Here is a 22532-nt window from a genome sequence, read left to right as displayed (position 1 = left end):
TCCCCATGCAGACTGCTGTGTGGGCTTTCCTACCTATCTACACTCTGATTCAGTACAGCATGGCTGTTTGTGTGATTTTTTCCCTCCATGAAGACTTGGGTGCTTTCCTCCCTCTCCACACAAAGTCCTCCCCTCCCTGCTGCTATCTCTAATACTGAGAGAAGGCTAGGGGAGATTAGAGAGAGCAGCAGTGTGTAGTCGGATCTATGTCAGAAGCAGAAGAACAACCAGCTCTGTACAGGAGCTGTACAGGCGCAAAATGAATGAATTTTTTAATGAAGACCATTTAGAAAGTTGCTAAATTTTGTGCATAGGTGTCCATAACATTTTAGGATCTGACTGTTGATTGCTTCGTGTCTATTTTTATAAAACCTCTCATCACTGTGAGATGTGGCTGATATCACATTCTATACACACTTATTATAATGCTACCAGTTTACCAGTCCTGATAGCGCTTGTCAAAATGGTGTATTTTGTAACAGGAACGAGAAGTAAATAATTCAACCTATCAATATTTCAAACGAAGAAAGGAAGAAAGGAGTTTGGAATTGGATTTTATAATGAACAGTGTTGTAATTTGTAAACAAGGCCACATGCTGACACATGTCTGGGGAGAATGCAGATTGCAGGTAAACAGCTTTATAAAAATACAAATGCATTGTGAAAAGATATTTCCAGTATTGTACAAACAATATGCACATCTGATACCTTTAGTCATTCGCAATCTGAAATGTCCGTTCTTTGAATTCATGATTTAAATTTGACCTTCACCAAATCATTTACATCCTAGAAATATACAGTATAGATGCTACAAATACTGCGCGCATCAAAAATATGCAAATGGAAGAAATGACAATCACAAGTTCTGGAAATAGAGTCCGAAAACATAGCTGCAAAGTATTATAAATATATATTTGTGGACGGCTGCTGAACTTGTATTGTGTTTACTTATACATACGCATCCATATGGCACAGTCTATGGGACATAATGTAAATGACCCTGTTAGTTTAGTTGAGCACATGTTAAAGGGTATGTCCACCTTTGCCATTTTTTTATGTTCCATTGAACCTAAATTAAAAAATGTCAACAACTTTGAAAATACAGTACTCCTACTGTTTTGTGTCTACAGCTCTTATGTAGACCTATATGTCTCCATGGTAACAGACTACAAACAAGTCCTGTGTAGTTGGATTCTGCAGTCACACTCTCTTCCACCAGTCCCCTACTTCTTGATAATCTAACCAATGTACGCCAATGTTTATTTCCCCAATAATCAGATGGGAATCGATGGCATCTATGGTGTGACATCAGCTGACACTTTTTAAGGAGCCTAAATGGAGTTTTCATGGTTACGTTTCTGTTCACATCTTGTTTTAAACTTCCACTGGAGTTACATGTTGGGACGATTTCTCAACGTATTCCCCTAATGGAAGGCTGCAACACAAGCAGCTGTACAGACATAAAGTGGCATACGGTGCCCATAGGATCACACAGTAAAGAACAACCAATGAACGTCTAGATGCCATGGTCAATAGCAATCGCGGTTCCGAACTGGTTTTACAGAGTGTGACGGTTCCCTATGTAAGCAGATCAGAGACCCCGGAATGCGATGGCGGGGTGCAGATGGGTTGCAATTGCAGCCTGTGGGCCATACAGAGGCCCCAAGGTCTGCCATGCACTTGAGTCTATTAGGCCCTGCCTAAAACATATTATTAGTATTGCCGCATCTGCACCGACCAGCACTATTAAATTAAAATGATCATGTTATTTATCCCGCACGGTGAACACTGTAAAAATTAACCAAAAAAAATAAAAACTGAAACAAAAATGCCCAAAAACCTTTATACCGATTGATCGGTATTAGGGTAATATTGTGTATTGATCCACACACAGAGGAGCCGCTGTCAGCTGAATCATCAGTCCAGGCCAGACATAATACTAGCGTAGTTTTCACAGTATTACAGCATAATGCCAATATATTAGTGCCACTTAAAGAGGTGCGAAGAGCTTTAGAATGTGTAGCGACACACCCTAATGACAAGGGGAATGGCAATGCCCAGTCATCAATTTATTGATACATTATCAGGAGGAATAACAGAGGATTGGGACAATGTAGAATTCTAATAATAATTCTCCAGCATTATTATTTTATGGGCAATGCAAGTATAGATTAAAACGGACATGATAGGAAAGGTGACAACTACCTCCCTACATTGACCAGGTGCCGCAGGGAGCGCAGACAGTCCATGAATATATGAATTAGCAAACCTGATACAAAGGAATATGTCGGACGTTTGGCCCAAACGTGATGTGAACAGCTAAAGTTTCATGTACAGACTCAAGTAAAATGAACCTAATATCCACATCAGTATGCATTAGGATTTATATTCTTACCTTACAAAGTTATTTTTGATGGCAACACCTTCCAAATACTTCCTCAGCACATAGTAATTGTGAATATATTTCCGGACGTAATATCCACGCCATCTTTTTTGAATCTTGAGAAAAGAAATAATTGTTAAATCCACAATAAAGTTTCTAGAATATTAAACAAGAAAACAACGTATTTTTGTAATTTTAAAAAAAGTTACAGATCTGCAAGACATTGGTACAAAAATACATGAAGCTTGATAACATCGATCTATGTCACATGGACAAAGGTGATAAAGACAATCAGCCCTATGGAAAGACGTGTAACAAACTAGTACTTGACAATTCTGTCAGCGAGTATCTCATCCCGTTTATCCAGGGACAAAACACTTATCGAATACAATACCGGTGTGTGTATATGTATATATATATATATATATATATATATATATAAAAAACTACAAAGTCATGTGTAGTGTATTATGCTCATAACGTGCAATCCATCAGGGTCCAGGAATTTACAGGCATAAGAAACCCAGTTATGTAGACTATGGGGTCCAATGGAGAATGACTCGTTCAGTATGGGAGGACATTGGGACCCCATAGAAACGTAAAAGTCATCAACTGTGGAAATAATGGGTATCGGGACGAGATGGTAGCAGGGAAGTGTAGCCATCTGTCTTAAAGCTTAAGAAATTTAACTTCTTTTTTCCTATGCTTGAAGGTCCGATTCTTTAGGCTTAGATTATGATTCATTTAATGTATTCAGTAACTAAGGGCAGAGAGAGTAGTAGCCGCCATTTTTCTAGTATGGTATAATGTCTCACAGAGGAATATTCGGTCAGCCAGAGAATGAAATGACTCCGGATCAATAAACAGGAGACCAACCTTGGGGTTATCCGATATTGTGACATTATGGAGAAATTTATGGATTTGCTCCCATTTTTTATGTTTTGGAAATTGCAGATAAAGAGGCAAAAATTGGCTACTCAAGTGCGCACAGTCCTTAACCTCCAAACCCAAGTTGTTTATATGTACTGTATGTCTATCGCTTTAAGGACAGGGGAGGACCATAATAAGTGAAAGAAAGAACCAGAGATCACCCTAATTCTTGGGCAAATAACTGGAAAATCTGCTTGAAATTTACTGAGTCTGTTGTCATGTAATCTCTGAGACATCCTCTCAATATAACTTGGAGACACCTGCTTGACCAAGACTCCTCACAATCATTTCCCAACAGGAGAGAATTTTTTTTGATGCAAGGTAGTGCTGCAGAAGACCCTAGAGCCGTAGCAGAGAGTTGGCCGAGCTAGGAGTCACTGCCCATACGCCAGCAGGCACGCTCCCGACACCCCGCCCATCCTCTACAGTAGAAGAAAGGGAAAACAGTGCACAAGCACAGCAGACCGCACGGAGAAGGGGGAGTGTAGAGGGCAGTTGAAATGGTGGATAACTAGTGGGATTAAACTGTGTGGGGACAAAGATTGTGAGGAAGACAACGTGGGATCGTCTCAACCATGCTTATCATGCCTGGTTGAGACGAGGGGTCAACAAGGTTTTCTCCCGTGACTGCTAGTACAGTACTATAGTGTATCTAGCAGCATCGGGAGTGCGCACAGAGAAGGCAACAAAGTTTGATTGACATTAAGCAAGTACCGCCCACATTTGCTCTCGCTCAAATGAACGTGCTACATGGAAATAAACGCTTCTGGGGAAATATATTGGATCGGATGGCATGAGTAGACTTAGATTTTAATGTTTATTGAAACCAATGAAAAAAAAATAAAGGCTTTAGATGGGAATCACCCTTTAAGGATGGATTCTTTGTATTTCGACAGGTTTGACCAATAGTTATATATATGTGCGGCACTTATATTGGTTGTCTAATTAAGGCAACCCCTGTGAATATGCCATATTACGGCATATCAATATTACAGAAGGGTGTGCACTGCTTGGGAACCCCGTCAATGAGCCAAAGTGGCTCTGGCAGGCCCGGGCCACTCCAGATATTATGTGGTTGACATGTAATACTTTATTTACCCTGTATCAACCACTGCTGGAGAAATGTATGGCAAGTGACAGCTGATCCCTGGGCTAGGTTCAATATAGGGACTGTCCTAATTTAAAGAAAACACAGTCAATTATTTTCTAGAATTTCAAAATAGTATACTTAAACGGAAAACCCTAAGCTATCTTTGATACCCATACATATAAACACCTTGGGTTTGTGCACTGTAGCAGCCAATTTTTACCTTTATTTGCACTTTTTCAAAGCATTGAAAGTAAAAAAGTTAGTCTAGATTAAAAATGTTATCATCATCATTTTGTGTATATCGCTCTTATGTAGACCAATGTGTTTCCATGGTAACAGACTACAAACAAACCCTATGTGTAGTCTGATGCTGCAGTAATGTGTTATTCCACCCCACTGCCCATCTTCTTGATAAAAAACAGTCAGTAGAAAATGAGGCAGATGGAAAGTAAGGTTCCCATTTTGGTGTTAAATATACAGATGGTAATATGAACCTGATATTCTGCTGTACTGCCATCTGATATAATACATTTTTTGAGAATGTACAGTTTATATATTACATCCTATCAGCCAACCCATAATCTGTTGAAGGGAGTAAAACAAATATTTCTGCTTGGTATTTAAGGATATTCAGTAGGCCCAGATGACTTGATCTGTGTCAACGAGACATTTTCAGTTTATTATCTATGAAATCCCAAGGTCCCTTTCCTCGGAATAGCTATTTATTTCAATCCAAATTAGGTAATATTCTGCTTAAGAATTTTCCAACCCAAGTGCCGTGCAGACCATTTATCTACAGTGAAATTCATCTGTGCCGTAGTTTGCTCAATTTGCCAGACAGTGGATGTCCTTCTATAATCAATTTACATCCTCCCCTGTATTTACCCTGACACATAATTTACTATCATCTACACAAATTGAAACATTACTCACAATTGTCTCTTCAATGTCATTTATATAATACATATTAAATAATAAGGCCACCTAAATGAATCCCGGTAGGAAAATATCAGAGTTCCATATCTATGCGTTGTTTATCTTTTAATACTATTATAATATCCTTCGTATGACTATGAGTTCTCAATATGGACGTTTTGATTCTGCTGCCGGTGTCCGGTTGAGTCGTGGCGGGCATATATCTACTGGTTTTTGACATTTTTGAAAAGACGTACAGATGTCACGGTTCTTGCAATCTCTTGATTAACAGTCTCAAGTCTTTGTGAAGGAAGTTTATATCAGCAAAGGCGCTCAACCCTTACAAATCAGAATCTAAAGGAGAACTATTAATTGCCTTTTTTTGTGCGTGCCAGTTATGGTGCCTGGACCACAGTAGGAACAAAAATGATTTATACTAAAAAGTGGGACGTAACTACATCATCAGCAGATTCTACACGCCCGTTGTCGCTATGAAAGGTCAACCAGACCTTCAACTATGGCAGATAGTCAATTACTGCTCTTGGAGACTGCTTGTCAACCTCATCATAAGTGTTCCTAATATAGACAAAGATGGCCATGGATGGATTGATAATAGCTGATTATTTTACTGCATGTTTTTAGATGACATCTTCATAACCTACCCTAAAGCTGGCCATACACATTAGATAGCTTGTTTGGCCAAGAGCTTCCACAATCTTCCCATAAACATGCACACTCCGCAATAAACCTCTGATGGTGGCATATCTACCGGGAAAAGAGATTATCGGTCATTTTAAAATCCAACTTCTTCTTTTCCCAGATTTCTGCCATCTTGGGACTGTTAGGATGCCCTCAGATTTGGCCAATCCTACTGAAATCAGCGGGATCAGCTAAATTAGATGTACTATATATGGCCAGTGTTGTGGAATTGCAATTCGAGCGATTCCCCAAAGTCTGCTGGAAAGTGTCGGGAGAGAGCGTGCACATACAACCGCAACCTTGAATTTGTCACAACTCTGATCAACAGTGTCTAAGGCGACCCTAAGGTGTTCACCAGCGCTGACCGCAATGTGGGATGGACTTTGCTGCTTAGGACCCAGGTTGTCTTAGCAGAGTTCAGTTTAGGATAGGAGGTGCAATCTAGACTAACCTGAGCAGGAAACCAGACAGCCAGGGTATAAACAGGAAGGCCAAATCAGAAGGCAAGCGGATATCAGGAATAACAAGCGTCAAAACCGTCCAGGAGCAGATAATTCAAAATCAGCAAACAAGGGATTAACGAGAGACAAGCTGAGGTCAGTTTCTAAAAGTCCAGAAGTCAGGAGTGCAGGAAATGTAGGAAGCTTGATCAGATACCAGAAGACAGGAAAATTAACAAGCACTGACAGGTGGAGGAGGCTGGGTATAAATACTAACTCTACACCTGCAGGCAGAAAGACAGACAAAATATAGGCTCAATGTAAAACAGACACGCCAAGAAGCCAGAACCATAGTCATGGTAACCTTAAGGGAACCAGTGTTTTCCTGACACCCAGCTTCAGTATCCAGCAGATTTTGAAGTTACTTGAGTTTCCTTCTACGAAACAGTTACGTGATGCTGGTTCTAATAGACCATTAGCTCTGTTAGGAAATGAAGACCAGATCTATTCATGAAAGACAGTAGAGAATGACTAAAATGGTGCCGTATACATATGGAATGTCAAGGGGTAGTAAGGCCTTTCAAAACCTAGTCTGGCCTGGACGTCATCACGTGGATTTTTTTAGGTTCATAATAACATATTATACTTGGAACTATTATAAGATCTCTTTACTGCCTCTTGTACAATACTATTTCTACTCTAATTCATAGGAGACTGACTGTTACTCTATATTCATCAATCTTGCCAACTGTGAAGAACTGAACATAACCACCTGAAAGTGCCTTTAAATTTGTTATATTTAATTTTCTCAAATTTAACCAAACCGCAGGCCATGCTAGTTATAGTGGCATAGAGAGGTCTGTGTGTCATATCCATGATACGAATATACCCACAGCTTTTCTCCTGGTATACGGGCCACGCTCTAACACCTTGTCTCCCAAGCACTGTACTTAACATTTTTTGTTACCCTCCCCCTCCTGTTCAGCCATTTTTTACCTTCCCCTCCCTGAACAGCCTCCATTTTCATCTCGTGTCACTATTTTTGTATTACTCAAATATAATACAGCTAATAACTCAAGAATCCGTACCCTGCCCTTTTTTAACCTGGCATCAAAGCGGGAGCACAGTGTAGGGAAACTGTTCTTGTACAGGGTTAAACACAGGCAGACAAACAAGCTGAACCTCTCACAGGCTGAGAAAAGCAGCCACAACTTTCAGTATGAACATACTCTAAAAAGACTCAGAAAATCCTCCTCCTCTTTCAATCCAGTAATTTATACATTATTGATAATACTAAGGACTCTCAATTATTGTGCCTGGAATATATAAATTCTAATAAAAGTTTTGACTACTTTTCACACACTAAATAAAAAAAATTTTTTAAAAGCAAAAACTTTGTGTGTAAAAAAACAAACAAAAAACTTTCACAGATATCAGCCCTCAGAATTGTTTCCTATGTTGGGCTCAAGATAACCCGGTCTCGAAACAAGCAAAGCTGATAATTGTACTGTATGTCTCAAAAACATTTTTTTTCTCACTACTATTATTTGCCTCCTACACTAGTTGTGATATACAGATGCCGGACCCTCACATTATAATAAGCTTCTATGTTGCACACCAGGGCATATCCTAAAATATCTTCAGAATCTTGTCTGAAACTGGCCTTGTCAACTCACCTTCCCACAGTCAAGGACCTTCTGTTTTGTTTTTTGGAAGGGCGGACGAGTGTGGTTGTTTTTGTTTTATGTTTTTGTTTTTTTAGCTAGCAGCTATACATATGTAAAACAATAAATGATTATGTAATAGTCCAGGAAATGTAAAAATAAGAACGTGGTGGTATTTGGAGAGGGGTTCGATACTGAATATATAATGGAATTAGGACTCAGAAATTAATCTTTAGTTTATCATTTGATAGCCCGGTAATCTTGTGTTAAAAACAAATTCTATATTTTGATGACCTTCAGAGTAATTAGGAAGTTTTGACAATGATTGGAACATAACAATTATTGTCGTTGATCAGCTCGGAGTGGATAATTTTAAACAAAGTGGCTTATGCTCTGCAGCAGATTACTGCTTGTTAACGGGCCGGTATTAAATGACCTCTTCTAGTAGTCAAATCAATGATGCATAGTCCTCATTAAGTAACATCTAAACGCAAGTGATCTTATAAATAATGTTTATTTTAAGCCCTTAAACAAATGATAAAACCTAATACACGAAAACCATCTGCTTCTACAAAGGCAATTTCTTTTTTTCCTTTTTTTTCTTTTTTTACTAATAGGTTTTACTTTTGCTGCAGAAAGTTGATAAACTATAATCACTAAAGATAAGACGTTGATTCATATTATAGCCAAATGAAAGCTACCATAATATAGTTCTGATTTAGGGTCCTATAGGGCTCTAGTTATAAAAATGTAAATTTGGCCCAATGTTAAGTACAGTCTAGGGAGCTGACAGCAGCAGGAGAGGGAATTTTTTTTCTCTCCCTTTAATTTTAATAATGTTCCGAGTATAATCCTCTGAAGATATTTTTATTGTTTAACAAAATGCTTTTCTATGGGTAGAATTATGTTATTGCCATAATGACTTTATTAACAGATGTTGAAATTATGAAAGAAGAGAAATCAGGAAATACAGAAAAAATTGTTTAAAAATGAATTAATAAAAAAAAAAAATATATATATATACACACACACACACATACACGCACACATACACACAAATATAAAAAATATATATAATAAAAATAAAGTAGAAAATGTATTGAAAAATATATTAAAAACAGAAAAAATTAAATACATATAATAAAAAAAATATATATATAGATTTATAATAAATATATTTAAAATAATAAAAAAATGTATATACTAAAAATAAAAAATATATATATTTCAAATAAGGTAGAAAATGTATTTAAAAATATATTTAAAGTAAAAAAATTATATATATAATAAAATGAAAAAATATTATAAAAAATATTCCCCCATAAAATGTACATGTAAATGTACAATGTATATATAATATATTCTCAAATAATGTATTTGTTTTTGTTTACCTATTTGCTGACTAGTTCCAGTTTATTTCATTTAATGCTTTTTGTAACTGAATTATTTAACTTAAACTTATATATTGACATCATTTTTTAATAATTACGATAATTTGAGTCAAAGCGGGAACAGTATATGTCAGAGTAGGTCTGCCTCCGTTTTCCATTATAAAAAAAAAAGAATGCATTTTCTGGAAATGTTACCCTGATAATATTTTATGGTTTGTTACTGTTCTGCCTCATTGTTTTAAAAATGTAAGTGAAAGAAAAATGGCTACTCTTAAAATTTTAGATTCTCTTATTTCATAACGGGTGACGTTTTTATTGCATTTTAGATGCATATTTTATGTCCAGGAAATTCTTAAATACTTTAGTTTACTGGTAGAATATGAGACTTGTACACTTTGAGGAAATATTAAGAAAAAAATTCTTAACTTTAATCACCATTAATAAAAGCTCATTAGAAGGATTAAACATATGACATACTTAGAATTTTTGATTTTGTTTTTGAACAACCCACACATACATAAAAAAAAACATAAGAAATTAAGTGAATTAAATTTAACCTGTCTATTCAATACTCTATGAAAGCTGAAGCAAGGCTGGGTTCACACGACTTTGTGCACTGCTTTCGGCCAATATGCCAGAAAATTCTCCCGACGTATACGTCTTAGGGCTCATTCAAACGAGCGTGTATTACGTCTGTGTGACGGCCGTCACACGGACTCATGTATTTCAATGGGGCTGTTCACACGACCGTTGTTTCAACGTCGCGTGTGAAGGGTCCGTGAAAAAATAGGACATGTCCTATTTTACTGTGTGCCACGCATCCCTCTGTAGACTCTAGTCCGTGACAACGCGTCCCGCATGGGTGCACCTCGGACGTGAAAAACTTTAGTTTTTCACATCCGAGCTGGTCGACACTAGTCTAAATGTAGCCTAACTAGTGCGGATTTTTAGAAATTTGGCCGGTTCTATGTCAATAAACGTTTCTACCAAATATAGTGCCCAAACGAAGTATAAACCTTGCCTAATGGGTGTAATGAAAACTAATACATGCCCCCCCCCCCCCACAAGCCAATCAGGGGGGAGAAGTGAGACACAGAGGATAACAAGTGTTAAAATTGTTGATCACCATGAATACGGTGGTGTATGGAGACACCATATGGCGGCTCATGGAGTGCCCACGGCTCTATAGTACAGCCTCCGTACCATCTCGTGCATGCAGCTTTGCTGTGTACATAAGGACTAAGGGTCTTTATTACTTTGTACAATAAGTCGAGTTACATCCCCCTGCCTAAATGTTAAAAAAGCAGAACCAGTTCTGGTATTCTATTTATACACCAGGAGGATCATGATGAACAGTACTATTTCTACTGCCGATAATAGGGAAATTCTGGCATGCGTGGAATTGATTATCACCAGTTAGCAATGCTGCATCTATAACTACAATCTATGGAGAGCTACCAGAAAAGCTTTGTCGGTAGCCATACAGTATATGTAATTATCCTACACTCTTCATATCAGTACATGTAAAGATATTTTGCTATGATTAGAATGGTTTTCTCTGGTTTTTCCATTTTACGGCTATTACGGCATTCTGATTTAGGGGAGTCCCTCCATCAGGATCTCCTATTAGCCTAAGAGTGTCTCTGTCTCTGGAGGACCCAGCACATCCTTGTACTACATTGGCAGCCTATTGATTTCTAATGGGCAACATGTAATGCTTGTTTTCCCCTGTGGTGGTGCTGTAAGGAAATTGAACACTTGTTTCCGGGTTCCCCTACAGATTACAGCTGATCGCTAGTAGGGCATCCTGCGATCACTTCTTTTTTTTTTTCCTAGGTATTTTCTAAAAAAAAGGATTGTTAAAGAAGGACAACCCATTTAATTATGTTAACTTTACTACATTATATTTTTGTTCACTTGTTATCAAATGCTATGTCTATCATGATAACAACTAGCACCCAGAAAATGTATTTATGAGGATGTAACGGAACAGGTATTTACTAAATTGAAGGAATCAATATGTCACCATAGGAACGTGATTATTGTTTTGATTTGCCGATCCCAGTTGGCCTCTTTCCAAATTATTGTTAGGTATATGGCAAAGAGATATATAACATAGAGGCAGACCATGTGGCTGCTATGGGGCCTTTGGGGAGAGGGGGCCTAGCTCTGGTTGCTCGACCCCCTCTATGGAGCCCTTCAGAAAAACGGCATCGTTAGCAATCACGGGGGTTAGAATTGATCGAAGGGTCATGGAAAGGGTGTTAAGGTAGAAAATAAACATCAGGTCCTTTTGTCCTGGGTGGCAAAACCATGTGTCATTATGAGGGTCCATTTTAATCTTTGCTATGGTGCCCCCTCTCTTCTATGTCACCACTGGCTATGGACACCATTTTTGCAATTCTTGATAACGAATTAAAAGAAAAACTTTCATTATAGTACATATTCCAGGAGCATGATACATAGTAGACAGATTGCTTTATGCACTGAAACGGCAATCATCGAAACCCTGGATGGACATAAGAAACAAATGCAGAGCAAGTGACGAGGCAACTCATGGCAGGGAAGGTCAAAAACACTACAACTAGTTTTATTGCACTCCCAATAAGATAAAAAGATAGAGGTCTAGAGAAATATCCGGTGCTGCATCACTGCCATGGAGCTCTGTAGGAGAGAAATGTGGGCAACAAAAGATAAATGGGTAGTGGGATTTTTCTTGCACCGTCCACAATAAATCTTTGTTACAAAAAAAACACAACACATGCTTCATAAAATGGAAACATGTTTGTTCCAAAAAAGAAGCTGAGGAGCTCGCCACCGGTAAGCTATTATTGTTGTGCTAATAATGTATCTGAACAAGGTCAGGGTCGTATCAAGGTGCCCAAACTTCAGAGACAGAAAAACTTAGAAAGAATGTCCTTTTTATATTATTAGATGGTTTAAAATTTAGAAAAAAACAATATTTAAGTATTATAAAACAAAAAATACTTTTCATTTTTATTTAACACTCGTACATAAAATATTCAAAAACATTTGTGCTTATAAAATTATTGTCAACTAGTCCAGATAATCTTTCATTTAATCAAGAGGCAATTAAAAAATACTAAAATGAATAAATATGATAAATATACAGTCAAATTCCTCTAAACCGGCATCCGATAATCCAGAAAGTCTGACAATCCGGCACTTATTTTCTGCATTGAATTGCAATATAATGTGGGATTTTACAAGACCGGAAGCAAAAGAGAGCTATGAATCAATTGGGGAATTCCTCTGCTCGGATTAAAAAAAGTTATTGTAGAAGATTTTATTTTAAAATTTAACTTTTTTTTCCTGAGGGTTCTTTAAACACACACCTCTTGCACATGGCTGAGTTGGGGCCGTGAAAAACGGTCCGTGTGTTGGCAGGATTTCCCAGCCCGACCGCGGTTCAGGTGAACAGGAATCCTGCCATCATAGACATTTTATGATACTAGTGTAACGTCTATGGCCAAGGCCCATCGTTCTGACTTACCCCTCGACGGCCATGGCCATGGACATCATTATTATCTGCAGTGTCGTCCCCCAGTGAGGCGCCGGCACTCACTTCCTGGTATCGAGACTGTCTTCCGGAGGGCGTGCGCGCCTGCACGGTCTTAAAGGGCCAGCGCGCGCATAATTGCAGGAAGTCTGCAATCTAGCCCAGAATGCCACTGGACTATAAAAAGGGCTCTGCCCTCTTGTTCTTTGCCTCAGCGTTGTTTGTTACCCAAAGCTTGTCTTGCAAATGGTCTCCTAGTGTCTTCCAGTTTCCAAGTGTTCCCTGTTCCTGTATCCTGTGCTATTCTGGTCTAGTGTTGTGCTGAGCTGTTGTCGTGTTGTGCTGTATTCAACGCCTGTTCCGCTACTCCACGCCTGACGTTTGCCTGCTACCAGCCGAGCCTGCCTTGCTACTGTCTACATTGCCTCAGGTACCCTTTCTGGACTATAGACTCTGTACTATACCTGTTGGCCAGCTGCCACCCTGCTCCACGGTACGGCCCAGTGGGTCCACACCCATCATGACAGTACGCTAAGGCCATGGACCCCACTGGTCAATTCAAGGGCATGTCACCCTCCCAAGCCATGCAGGCGGACTTGCAGGATCTACGAGCAAGACAGGAAAAACTCCTTGTGGCAGTGGACTCCATGGCGCAGCAGCTAGGGACGCTAGCTGCTTCCCTTCCTGCCTCTATGCAAGCTCCTCAGATAGACCTTCCTGCTACACCTCCTGGCAGTTTCGGTTCGGATCATCGTTTCTCGCTGCCATTACCTTCTCGGTTCTATGGAGACGCAAGTACGTGCCGGGGATTTCTGAACCAATGTTATATCCATTTTACCCTGCACGCCCGAGCATTTCCGTCGGACGGAACCAAGATCGCCTTCATCGTGTCTCTACTTGCCGGAAAGGCCCTGGCATGGGCCACTGCTATCTTTAACCTTCGCCAGGAGGACACCTCCGTGTGCGAATACACCATGCAGTTCCGAACCCTGGCAGGAGAACTGTCCTGGAACAATGAGGCCTTGGTGGCATCCTTTGGCATGGTCTATCGCAAGAGATCAAGGACAAACTTGCTGCTCGAGATCTGCCACCTGCCTTGGACGACCGGATTCTGCTTGCCACTCGGGTGGACATAAGGCTGAGGGAGAGATCTCATGAGGTTCGTCAGGAGAGACAGCTTCCTAGACTGGCACCCAACTTCCAGCAACCCCTCTTGCCTCCTTCCACTGCTTTGCCCGAGGTTCCGATGCAAGTGGATCGGCTAAAATTGTCCATCCACGAGAAACAGTGCAGGGGCACCTCTGGACTCTGTTTATATTGCGGCCTCGCTGGCCATATCGTGTGTCTGTGTCCTCAGAAGCCAACAAACCCCAGCACCTAAATTTGGTTAGAGAGACAACCCTGGGCTCTACTGCATTTAGTCGAGAACTCTCCTCCAAACTGTTTATTCCTGTGACCATCATTGCTGGCGAGAGGCCCCATCCGGTCTCTGCCTACCTGGATTCTGGCTCTGCAGCCAATTTCATCTGCCAAGACCTTGTGAATCTTCTTCAGTTAATCACTGTCCTGCTGTCAACTGGCCGTTGATCGTTGCCTCGGTAGATGGACTGCCATTGCCTGCACCAGTTTTGTCTGTGACCAAGCCATTAAGACTTCAAGTGGGAGCTCTTCATTCGGAGCTCATCTCCCTGTTTGTCCTGTCCAAGGCTGTCAACCCCGTGCTGCTGGGTTTGCCTTGGCTCCGTCTACACGCCCCAGTCCTGGACTGGAATTCTGGATTGGTTCTCCAGTGGGGCCCCAAATGTCTCAATGATCCAGTAACTCATCAGAGTCATGTCCGCCAGGTGTTGCTTCATTTAAGAGAGAATCATCTTTATGCAAGAATCATCTTTAAGAAGTGTGTGTTTGAAAAAAAGTCTCTTCCCTTCCTGGGATACATCATCTCCGATCAGGGTCTCAAGATGGACCCTGAGAAGGTAAAGCTTGTCCTGGAGTGGCCACGCCCTCAAGGCTTAAGGGCCATACAACGCTTCCTAGGATTCGCCAACTTCTACTGGCTGTCCATTCCCAACTTCTCATCTTTGACAGCTCCCATCTCTACCCTCACTAAAAAGGGTATGAACACCAAAGTGTGGACTCCGGAGGCAGAAGCCGCATTTGAATCCTTAAAAAAAGCGTTTACGTCAGCCTCTATTCTTCACCACCCTGATGTATCCCTACAGTTTTCGTTAGAGATGGATGCTTCCTCTGTCAGTGCTGGTGCACTGTTGTTCCAGAAAGGTTCAAAGGGCAAGACTGTGGTGTGTGGCTGCTATTCTAAGCTCTTTTCTTCCGCAGAGCGCAACTACTCGATTGGGGATCGGGAGTTACTGGCCATCAAGCTGGCTCAGCAGGAGTGGAGACACCTACTGGAAGGTGCAGTCCATCCTATCCTGGCCTTCACGGATCACAAGAACCTGACCTACCTACAGACGGCCCAGCAGTTAAATCCTCGTCAAAGCCAGGTGGTCGTTGTTCTTTGCTCGGTTCCGGTTAGAACTCCACTACCGTCAATAATGTGAGGGCCGATGCCTTGTCTAGTTCATTTGAAACAGAGGATACTGTGGAGTCCCCACAAAATATCATTGATCCTTCCTGCATCTTCTCTGTAAACCCACTGCAAGTTAGAGACATTCCTCCGGGAAGGACTTTTGTGCGTCTGGCAGACAGAGGAAGAATCCTTTGGGGTCACAGTTCCACGCTGGCAGGTCACGTGGGTGTTCGTAAGACCCAAGATCTAATCGCCCACCAGTTCTGATGGCCCACGCTGCCCAAAGACATCATAGACTTTGTCTCCTCATTTACGGTATGCACAGCAAATAAAGTTGCCCACACCAGACCAGCTGGTCTGCTCCAACCGCTGCCTGTGCCCATTGCTCCCTGGCAGCATGTTGCAATGGACTTTGTCACGGATCTCCCTCTCTCTGCGGGTTGCAGCGCGATCTGGGCGGTGGTGGATCGATTTTCTAAAATGGCTCATTTTGTTCCCTTGACTGGTCTGCCTTCTGTTCTCCTACAATAACCACACTAGTGAGTCCACCACCTCCAGTCCGTTCTTCATCATCTACGGCCAACACCCTCGAATACCTCTTCCTGTCTCTACTATGTCCCAGGTACCTGCAGCTGACTCTTCCTTCAGGGACTTTCTACAAATATGGCAACAGACCCGATCGTCCATTCTGCTGGCGGTGGACGGCATGAAGAGAAAGGCAGATACAAGAAGACCCCTTAGTTTCTTCCAGGTACGAGGGTCTGGTTGTCTTCGAAGAATATCCGGCTGAGGGTGCCGTCCTGCAAATTTGCCCCTAGGTTCCTCTGACCCTTCGAAATCCTGCTACAGATTAACCCGGTGTCTTACAAGCTGCGGCTGCCTCCTACCCTCAAGATCCCTAACTCCTTCCATGTCTCCTTGCTGAAGCCCGTGGTCCTGAATCGCTACTCCAGGACTCCTGGTTCCGCAGTGGCCCCTCCGCAGTGGCGGCTCATCAGGGACTTTTGAAGTAAGGGATATTCTGGCCACCAAGAAGGTGGGAGGAAGGACGTTTTATATAGTGGATTGGAGGGTGTTCAGTCCAGAAGAGAGGTCTTGAGAGCCAGAGGAGAACATCGATGCCCCTGTCCTCGTGAGGAAGTTTCTCTCCCGCTCTGGTCCCAAGAAGAGGGGGCATAAGAGGGGGGATACTGTAACGTCTATGGCCACGGCCCGTCGTACTGACTTACCCCTTGACGGCCGTGGCCATGGGCGTCTGTGTTCTCTGCGGCGTCGTTTCCCAGTGAGGTTCCGGCACTTACTTCCTGGTATCAAGACTATCTCCCGGAGGGCGCGTGCGCCCGCACGTGCATGGTCTTAAAGGTCCAGTGCGTGCATAATTGCAGGAAATCTGCAATCTAGCCCAGAATGCCACTGGACTATAAAAAGGGCTCTGCCCTCTTGTTCATTGCCTGAGCTTTGTTCATTACACAAAGTTTGTCTTGCAAATGGTCTCCTAGTGTGGTCCAGTTCCCAAGTGTTCCCTGTTCCTGTATCCCGTGCTATCCAGGTCTAGTGCCGTGCTGAGCTGTTGTCGTGTTGTGCTGTATTCAACGCCTGTTCCGCTACTCCATGCCTGACGTCTACCTGCTGCCTGGTCCTAGCCGAGCCTGCCATGCTACTGTCTACATTGCCTCAGGTACCCTTTCTGGACTATAGACTCTGTACTATACCTGTTGGCCAGCTGCCATCCCGCTCCATGGTACGGCCCACTGGATCCACACCCTGCATCGTGACAACTAGGAGTCCCTGACTCCACACGGAACTGCTGTTCTGTACTGTATCATTTTGTTCACTACAGAACAGCAGTCCCGTGGGGAGGCAGAGACTCCTAGTATCATAAAATGTCTATGATGCTAGGAGTCCAGTTCACCTGCACCGTGGTCGGGCCATGAAATCCTGCCGACGCACGGACCGTTTTTCACGGCCCGAACTCGGTCGTGTGCAAGAGGTGAGTTTTTTTTTATACTTTTACATGACCATCCGATGATCCAGAATATTTGATATTCCACCACTTATCAATTCCTATTGATGACAGTATTAAATTAAAGGAATTTTGTAATACTATTAAAAACTAATTTATTAAAAAATTAGCAATTATATAACGTTTATGTACAAATAGGGAACCTATAATAATAACAACATCTTAATGATCATCTCAGTGGGTCTAGCATTTTAAAAAGTCTTATAAGTTATCAACCAACTCCTGCCTTTTTTCAGTCATGTCTACATAATGGAGGTTCTTATTCCTCTTATGTGAAGACCTACTAATCTATGTGTCGATTTCTAAATTATCTTGACCTTCTCATGGGTTACAAAAGATAGGTGACAACCCGAGGAGGGCATTACTGTGCCCATCGGGTTGTCACTAAGCTATCAACTTATTGACTCCTAATGGCCTATATTTCCGAATTACTAGATGCCCCTGCTTTCTCTTTCCTCCTGCTTCTCCTGCATGTCAGTCTTTACTGTAGATCTGGCATTCTGTTGATGAACAAGCTCAGAATAAACACTGCTATAGCTCCTGGCCAGAAAAGTGTGCGCTGTAGTGCATGGAATTATTAGAGAATATGTACAAAAAAAAGGTGAAAAGAAAGGGCAAATAAAAAATGTAAAGCGGAACTAAACGTTTAACAAACTTCTGACATGTTAGGGTATGTTCACACAGAGTTTTTGGCAGGCAGAAAATTCTGCCTGGAAAAATCAGCTCCGGATTTTTTTTAAGTGGTTTTGCACCACACGCGTTTTTTTGCCGCATTTAGGTGGTTTTATTTACCTATTTCTTCAACAGACAAAGGGAAAAAACGCGTCAAAAAAGCGTTTATTTCGGTCTCCCATTGATTTCAATTGGGTTTTTGAGGCGGAAAACGCCTCAAGATAGGGCCTGTTGCTTCTTTTTTCCCGCAAGCATATTTTTTTCGGACGCGGCAACAAAACTCAGCGTGAACAGGGCCTGTACACCGCTATATCGGCTCTCCGAAAAAGGGCCGAACTGAAACAAAGCGGCTCAGGGCTCACACGAGCGCTTCTGCCGCATCGTTTTAGCGATTGGTGGTGATCTCAGTGCTCGAAACCCCACCAATCAAAACTTCTAACATGTCAGATGTTTGTTACCCTTTAAGTCAAATGGTTTCATAGATATGCTGAACTGAAATGGTCACTAGCCTTTGAAACATCTTTTGCTAATCTAATAGTTTACATGATATACAGGGGGTTGCATAGGTAGGTATACATCTCTACATGGGGAGATATTTCAAACAGTAAAAAACAATATTTCATTTCTGAAGAGCAGAAGTAGAAGCTGTGCTGTAATTGGTTGCCAGGGGGAACAAAGACATTTTTGTGTTTAGACTGTTTGATAAATCGCCTTCAAAATTTCTATTCCATTATTCAGATTATTATGCATGGCTGGGAATTTAACAGAGGAACAAAGAAAGTGGATAATCAAACAATATTGGAAGACAGAGAATGCTAAAAAGTTTCAACAGAAACGGGAAGAAGAATTTGCAACACCCCCACCAACTAGTCTATCGGTGTACCGGATACATGACAAATTTGACAGAACTGGATCCATTTGTAATGCACCAAAAACTGGTCGACCAGTGAGTGTTATTACTGATGAAAATGAAATGTTAGTGGCATTGACATTTACTCAAAGCCCCAAAAAAATCTAAAAAGAGAGCGTCTAAAGAGTAGGACATTTCCTGTAGATCTTTGTGTCGTCTAATGCAGCGTTCAGGGCTGAAAATGTATCGGCCAAGATTAATCGATTGATTATTAGAGGATGATTCAGATCGGCGTTTACAATTTTGTGAGGCAATTTTGAATGAAGTAACACAAGAAGACGGCATTATTAGAAAAATAACTTGGTCCGATGAAGCCAAAGTCAAACTTTCAGGTGTTGTTAATAGGCACAACTGTGATTATTACTCAACAGAAAACCCTTTGCAACAATTTAAGAACAGTTGAATGAACCTTGGGCGGCCCTTTCATGTAAAGGGGTAATTGGACCTATCTTCTACAATACAGGGGTTACCTCAGACCGCCAAGAAAATGTAAATACCACAATTGCAGTTGGAGCATGAAAATGAAAACTTCTATTTTGAGCAAGATAGAGCCCTCCTCAATTTGCTTTAGCGGTGCGTCATTTTCTTGACAAAAAAATTACCCAATAGGTGGATACGTAGACGAGGCCCGGTTGAATGGCCACCACAATCACCAGACTTTACCCCGATATACTTTTTCTTTTGGAGAGTTATCAAGGATAAGGTATATTCAAGAAAACCAAGCTCGGCTAATGACATGATTCAGTTCATAAAAGAAGCAGCCAAGAAATTAATGCCAATAAAAAACTTTGTGCCAAAGTGTAAAAACTATATTACAGCAATATGTAAATTAGTGAGGGTGTGAATGTGAGCATATATACGAGATTGTACTTAATTGTTTTATTATTCTATAAAATACTATTTAAACTGTATACCTACTTATTATTCTATTACCTATTATTTAAACTGTATACCTACTTATGCACCCCCTCTATATTAACTTTGAAATGTACTTACTGTTAAAATGTTGTGTTTTATCCATGCAAATTCTGTGTGAAGTTACTGCCACTAGGTGTCTACCTTCCTGCAATTTTGCTGTTCAACCCAACTCCTATTGTCAAGCAAAATCCATCTCTAGTTACAGAGCAGAGGAGACAGAGTAATGGAAGTGTATGTGTGGGGGGAGGGTGTCTTATTACAGCCTGACAATAGAGGTTTATGGAGAGGGGACAGGGAGCATAGAGAGAGACACAGACACTGACCTTAGAAGTCTATGGAGAGAGGAGGGGGAGCGAGAGGATGGAGCAGTGAGAGAGACACAGATGCTGCCCATAGAAGTTTATGGAAAGGGGAGGAGGATGCAGGAGCAGAGAGAAAACGACACAGATACTGCTGCAGACCTAAGTATATTGAGAGAGAAGGAGTGAGCAGAAACAGAGAGAGAGAGAGACACACACACAGATGCTGTCCATGGAAGTCTATAGAGAGGGGAGAGGGAGCAGGAACAGAGAGAGAGAAACACAAACGCTGCCCATAGAAATCTATGGAGAGGTAAGGAAGGAACAGGAGGAGGGAGCAGAGAGAGACAGAGAGACACAGACGCTGCTACCCATAGAAGTCTTTGGAGAGGGAAGGAGGGAGCAAAGAGAGAAAGACACAGACACTGCTCATAAAAGTCTATGGAGAGGAGAGGGTGAGCAGGAGGAGGGAGTAGTTGCAGAAAGACACAGACACACTGCTCATAGAAAGCTATGAAGAGGGAAGAGGGAGCTTGAGGACTAAGCAGAGTGAAAAAGACAGAGAAAGACGTGCTGCAGCTTACTGATACATTTTACTGTCTCAACCTAGTGCTGGATTCTCAGATACTATGTGATAGCTAGAGATAGGAGAGCAGGATTGTCCTCTTCTATGTGTGCAGTATATAGAAGACATGATAGCAGTTAGGCTCCACCCACTAGAAAGAGAAAACTGAGAATTAGAGATGGAACCTGCAGAGGGGAAAACTGCCAAATGATGCAGAATACAAGTCATATAATTGCCAGAAATAGTGTTATTCCTCATGGACAGTACATACATATGACAGCTTATTCTAAAAAGTCACCTGAAATGTTAGGTAGGCTTTAAAAGATTCAAGCTACTAATTTTCTGTAAAGGGTATGTTCTATCTTCTTATATTGCAAAAAAAAACAAGGATCAGATTTTGATGTAACCTATTTCACTTGCCTACCGCTGAACAACTTTATACGTTGAAGTGGTAGGCAGTTAACCGTGAGCCACCATTTTTAAAAGGTGGTCGCATTAACTAACTGCTGGCGCTGAGTGGCGCTGCATATCCTTGTGACCGCACGGTTACTGTACAGAAGCGGTCACAGGGAAGACCCTGGCGTACTGCTACTCCATTAACCCCTTAGATGCTGTGGTCAATAGCGACTGCGGCATCTAGGGGGTTAGACAGAGGGAGTCCCCTCCCCATCGGTAGACCCGCAACACGATCGTGAATTGCAGATTGGTTGAAAAATTAGCCGGGAGCCTAATGAAGGCCCCCAGGCTGCCAAAGTTATATGCCTATTAGGCCAAGCCAGTTTCCATCCCCTCCCAAATCACATTTATTCACCTGCGCGTCATATGTTAATTAGGCACAGAGAGTTCTTCGGACCATAAAGTGTCCAGCATCTTACTCTGTAATGCCACCCCTTTCCCTCCACTGTACACTTGCCTAATGTGTATTCAGACTGCACTGCACAGGCGTGGGAATTAGATAAAGCGGCCGATGATGCAGCAGCTTGGAAGACACGTCAGGCAAGTGTACCGGGGAGGAAAAGGGGGAATCGGTAGCTTTACAGAGTAAGATGCAGGACACTTTCTAGTCCGGAGGACTCTTTGTGCCTAATTACCATACGGCGCAGATGAATAAATACAGTTTTTTAGCGTTAAGAAAGAAACAAACCCTTGAAAGGAAAGCTCCGACTAGAGACATTTATGTCTTAAAGTTGGAGGTCCCACTGCTGGGACCTTAATCAATCAGGGACAAGGGTCCTATGAACGCGATGCAAAGGGATTGTCCGGGCATGGGACTTTTATTCATACAGATGACCTATCCACAGGATAGGTTATCAGTATATGATCAGTGGGGGTTCGACTGTTCCGGCTGCGAACGGACATTGGTTGTTATGCACTGTATGCAGTGTTCAGTGCTGGAAAAAGATAGTTCCGTACACTGCATAGCGGCCATGCTGCAGAACTGCAACGCTATACTTTTGGCACCGACCACTGTACAACTTCCAGTGCCAGAGGCGGCCGGAACAGCTGATCGGTGTAGGGTATGGGTGCCAGACCCCCACCGATCATATACTGATTACCTATCATGTGGATAGCTCATCAGTATG

General features: G+C 41.6%; 1 protein-coding gene across 2 annotated transcripts in view; it reads right to left on the bottom strand.

The window, feature by feature from the left end:
- SPATA17 (spermatogenesis associated 17) overlaps nucleotides 1–22532 on the bottom strand; it is a 188244-nt gene that overhangs the window by 133402 nt on the left and 32310 nt on the right. For both annotated transcript variants that reach the window (XR_012883284.1, XM_075863344.1), the window contains exon 5: nucleotides 2396–2499. Coding sequence is in view for 1 of the 2 variants with exons in the window: in XM_075863344.1 (XP_075719459.1) it covers nucleotides 2396–2499 (104 nt within the window). In the remaining variant the exon portion in view is untranslated. The remainder of the gene's footprint in view (nucleotides 1–2395; nucleotides 2500–22532) is intronic.

Source organism: Rhinoderma darwinii, chromosome 4 (genome assembly GCF_050947455.1).
Source record: "Rhinoderma darwinii isolate aRhiDar2 chromosome 4, aRhiDar2.hap1, whole genome shotgun sequence".
In the NCBI taxonomy this organism is placed as follows: Eukaryota; Metazoa; Chordata; class Amphibia; order Anura; family Rhinodermatidae; genus Rhinoderma; species Rhinoderma darwinii.
The sequence above is the reverse complement of the archived record's forward strand: the minus strand, read 5'-3'. Positions and strand labels throughout refer to the sequence as shown.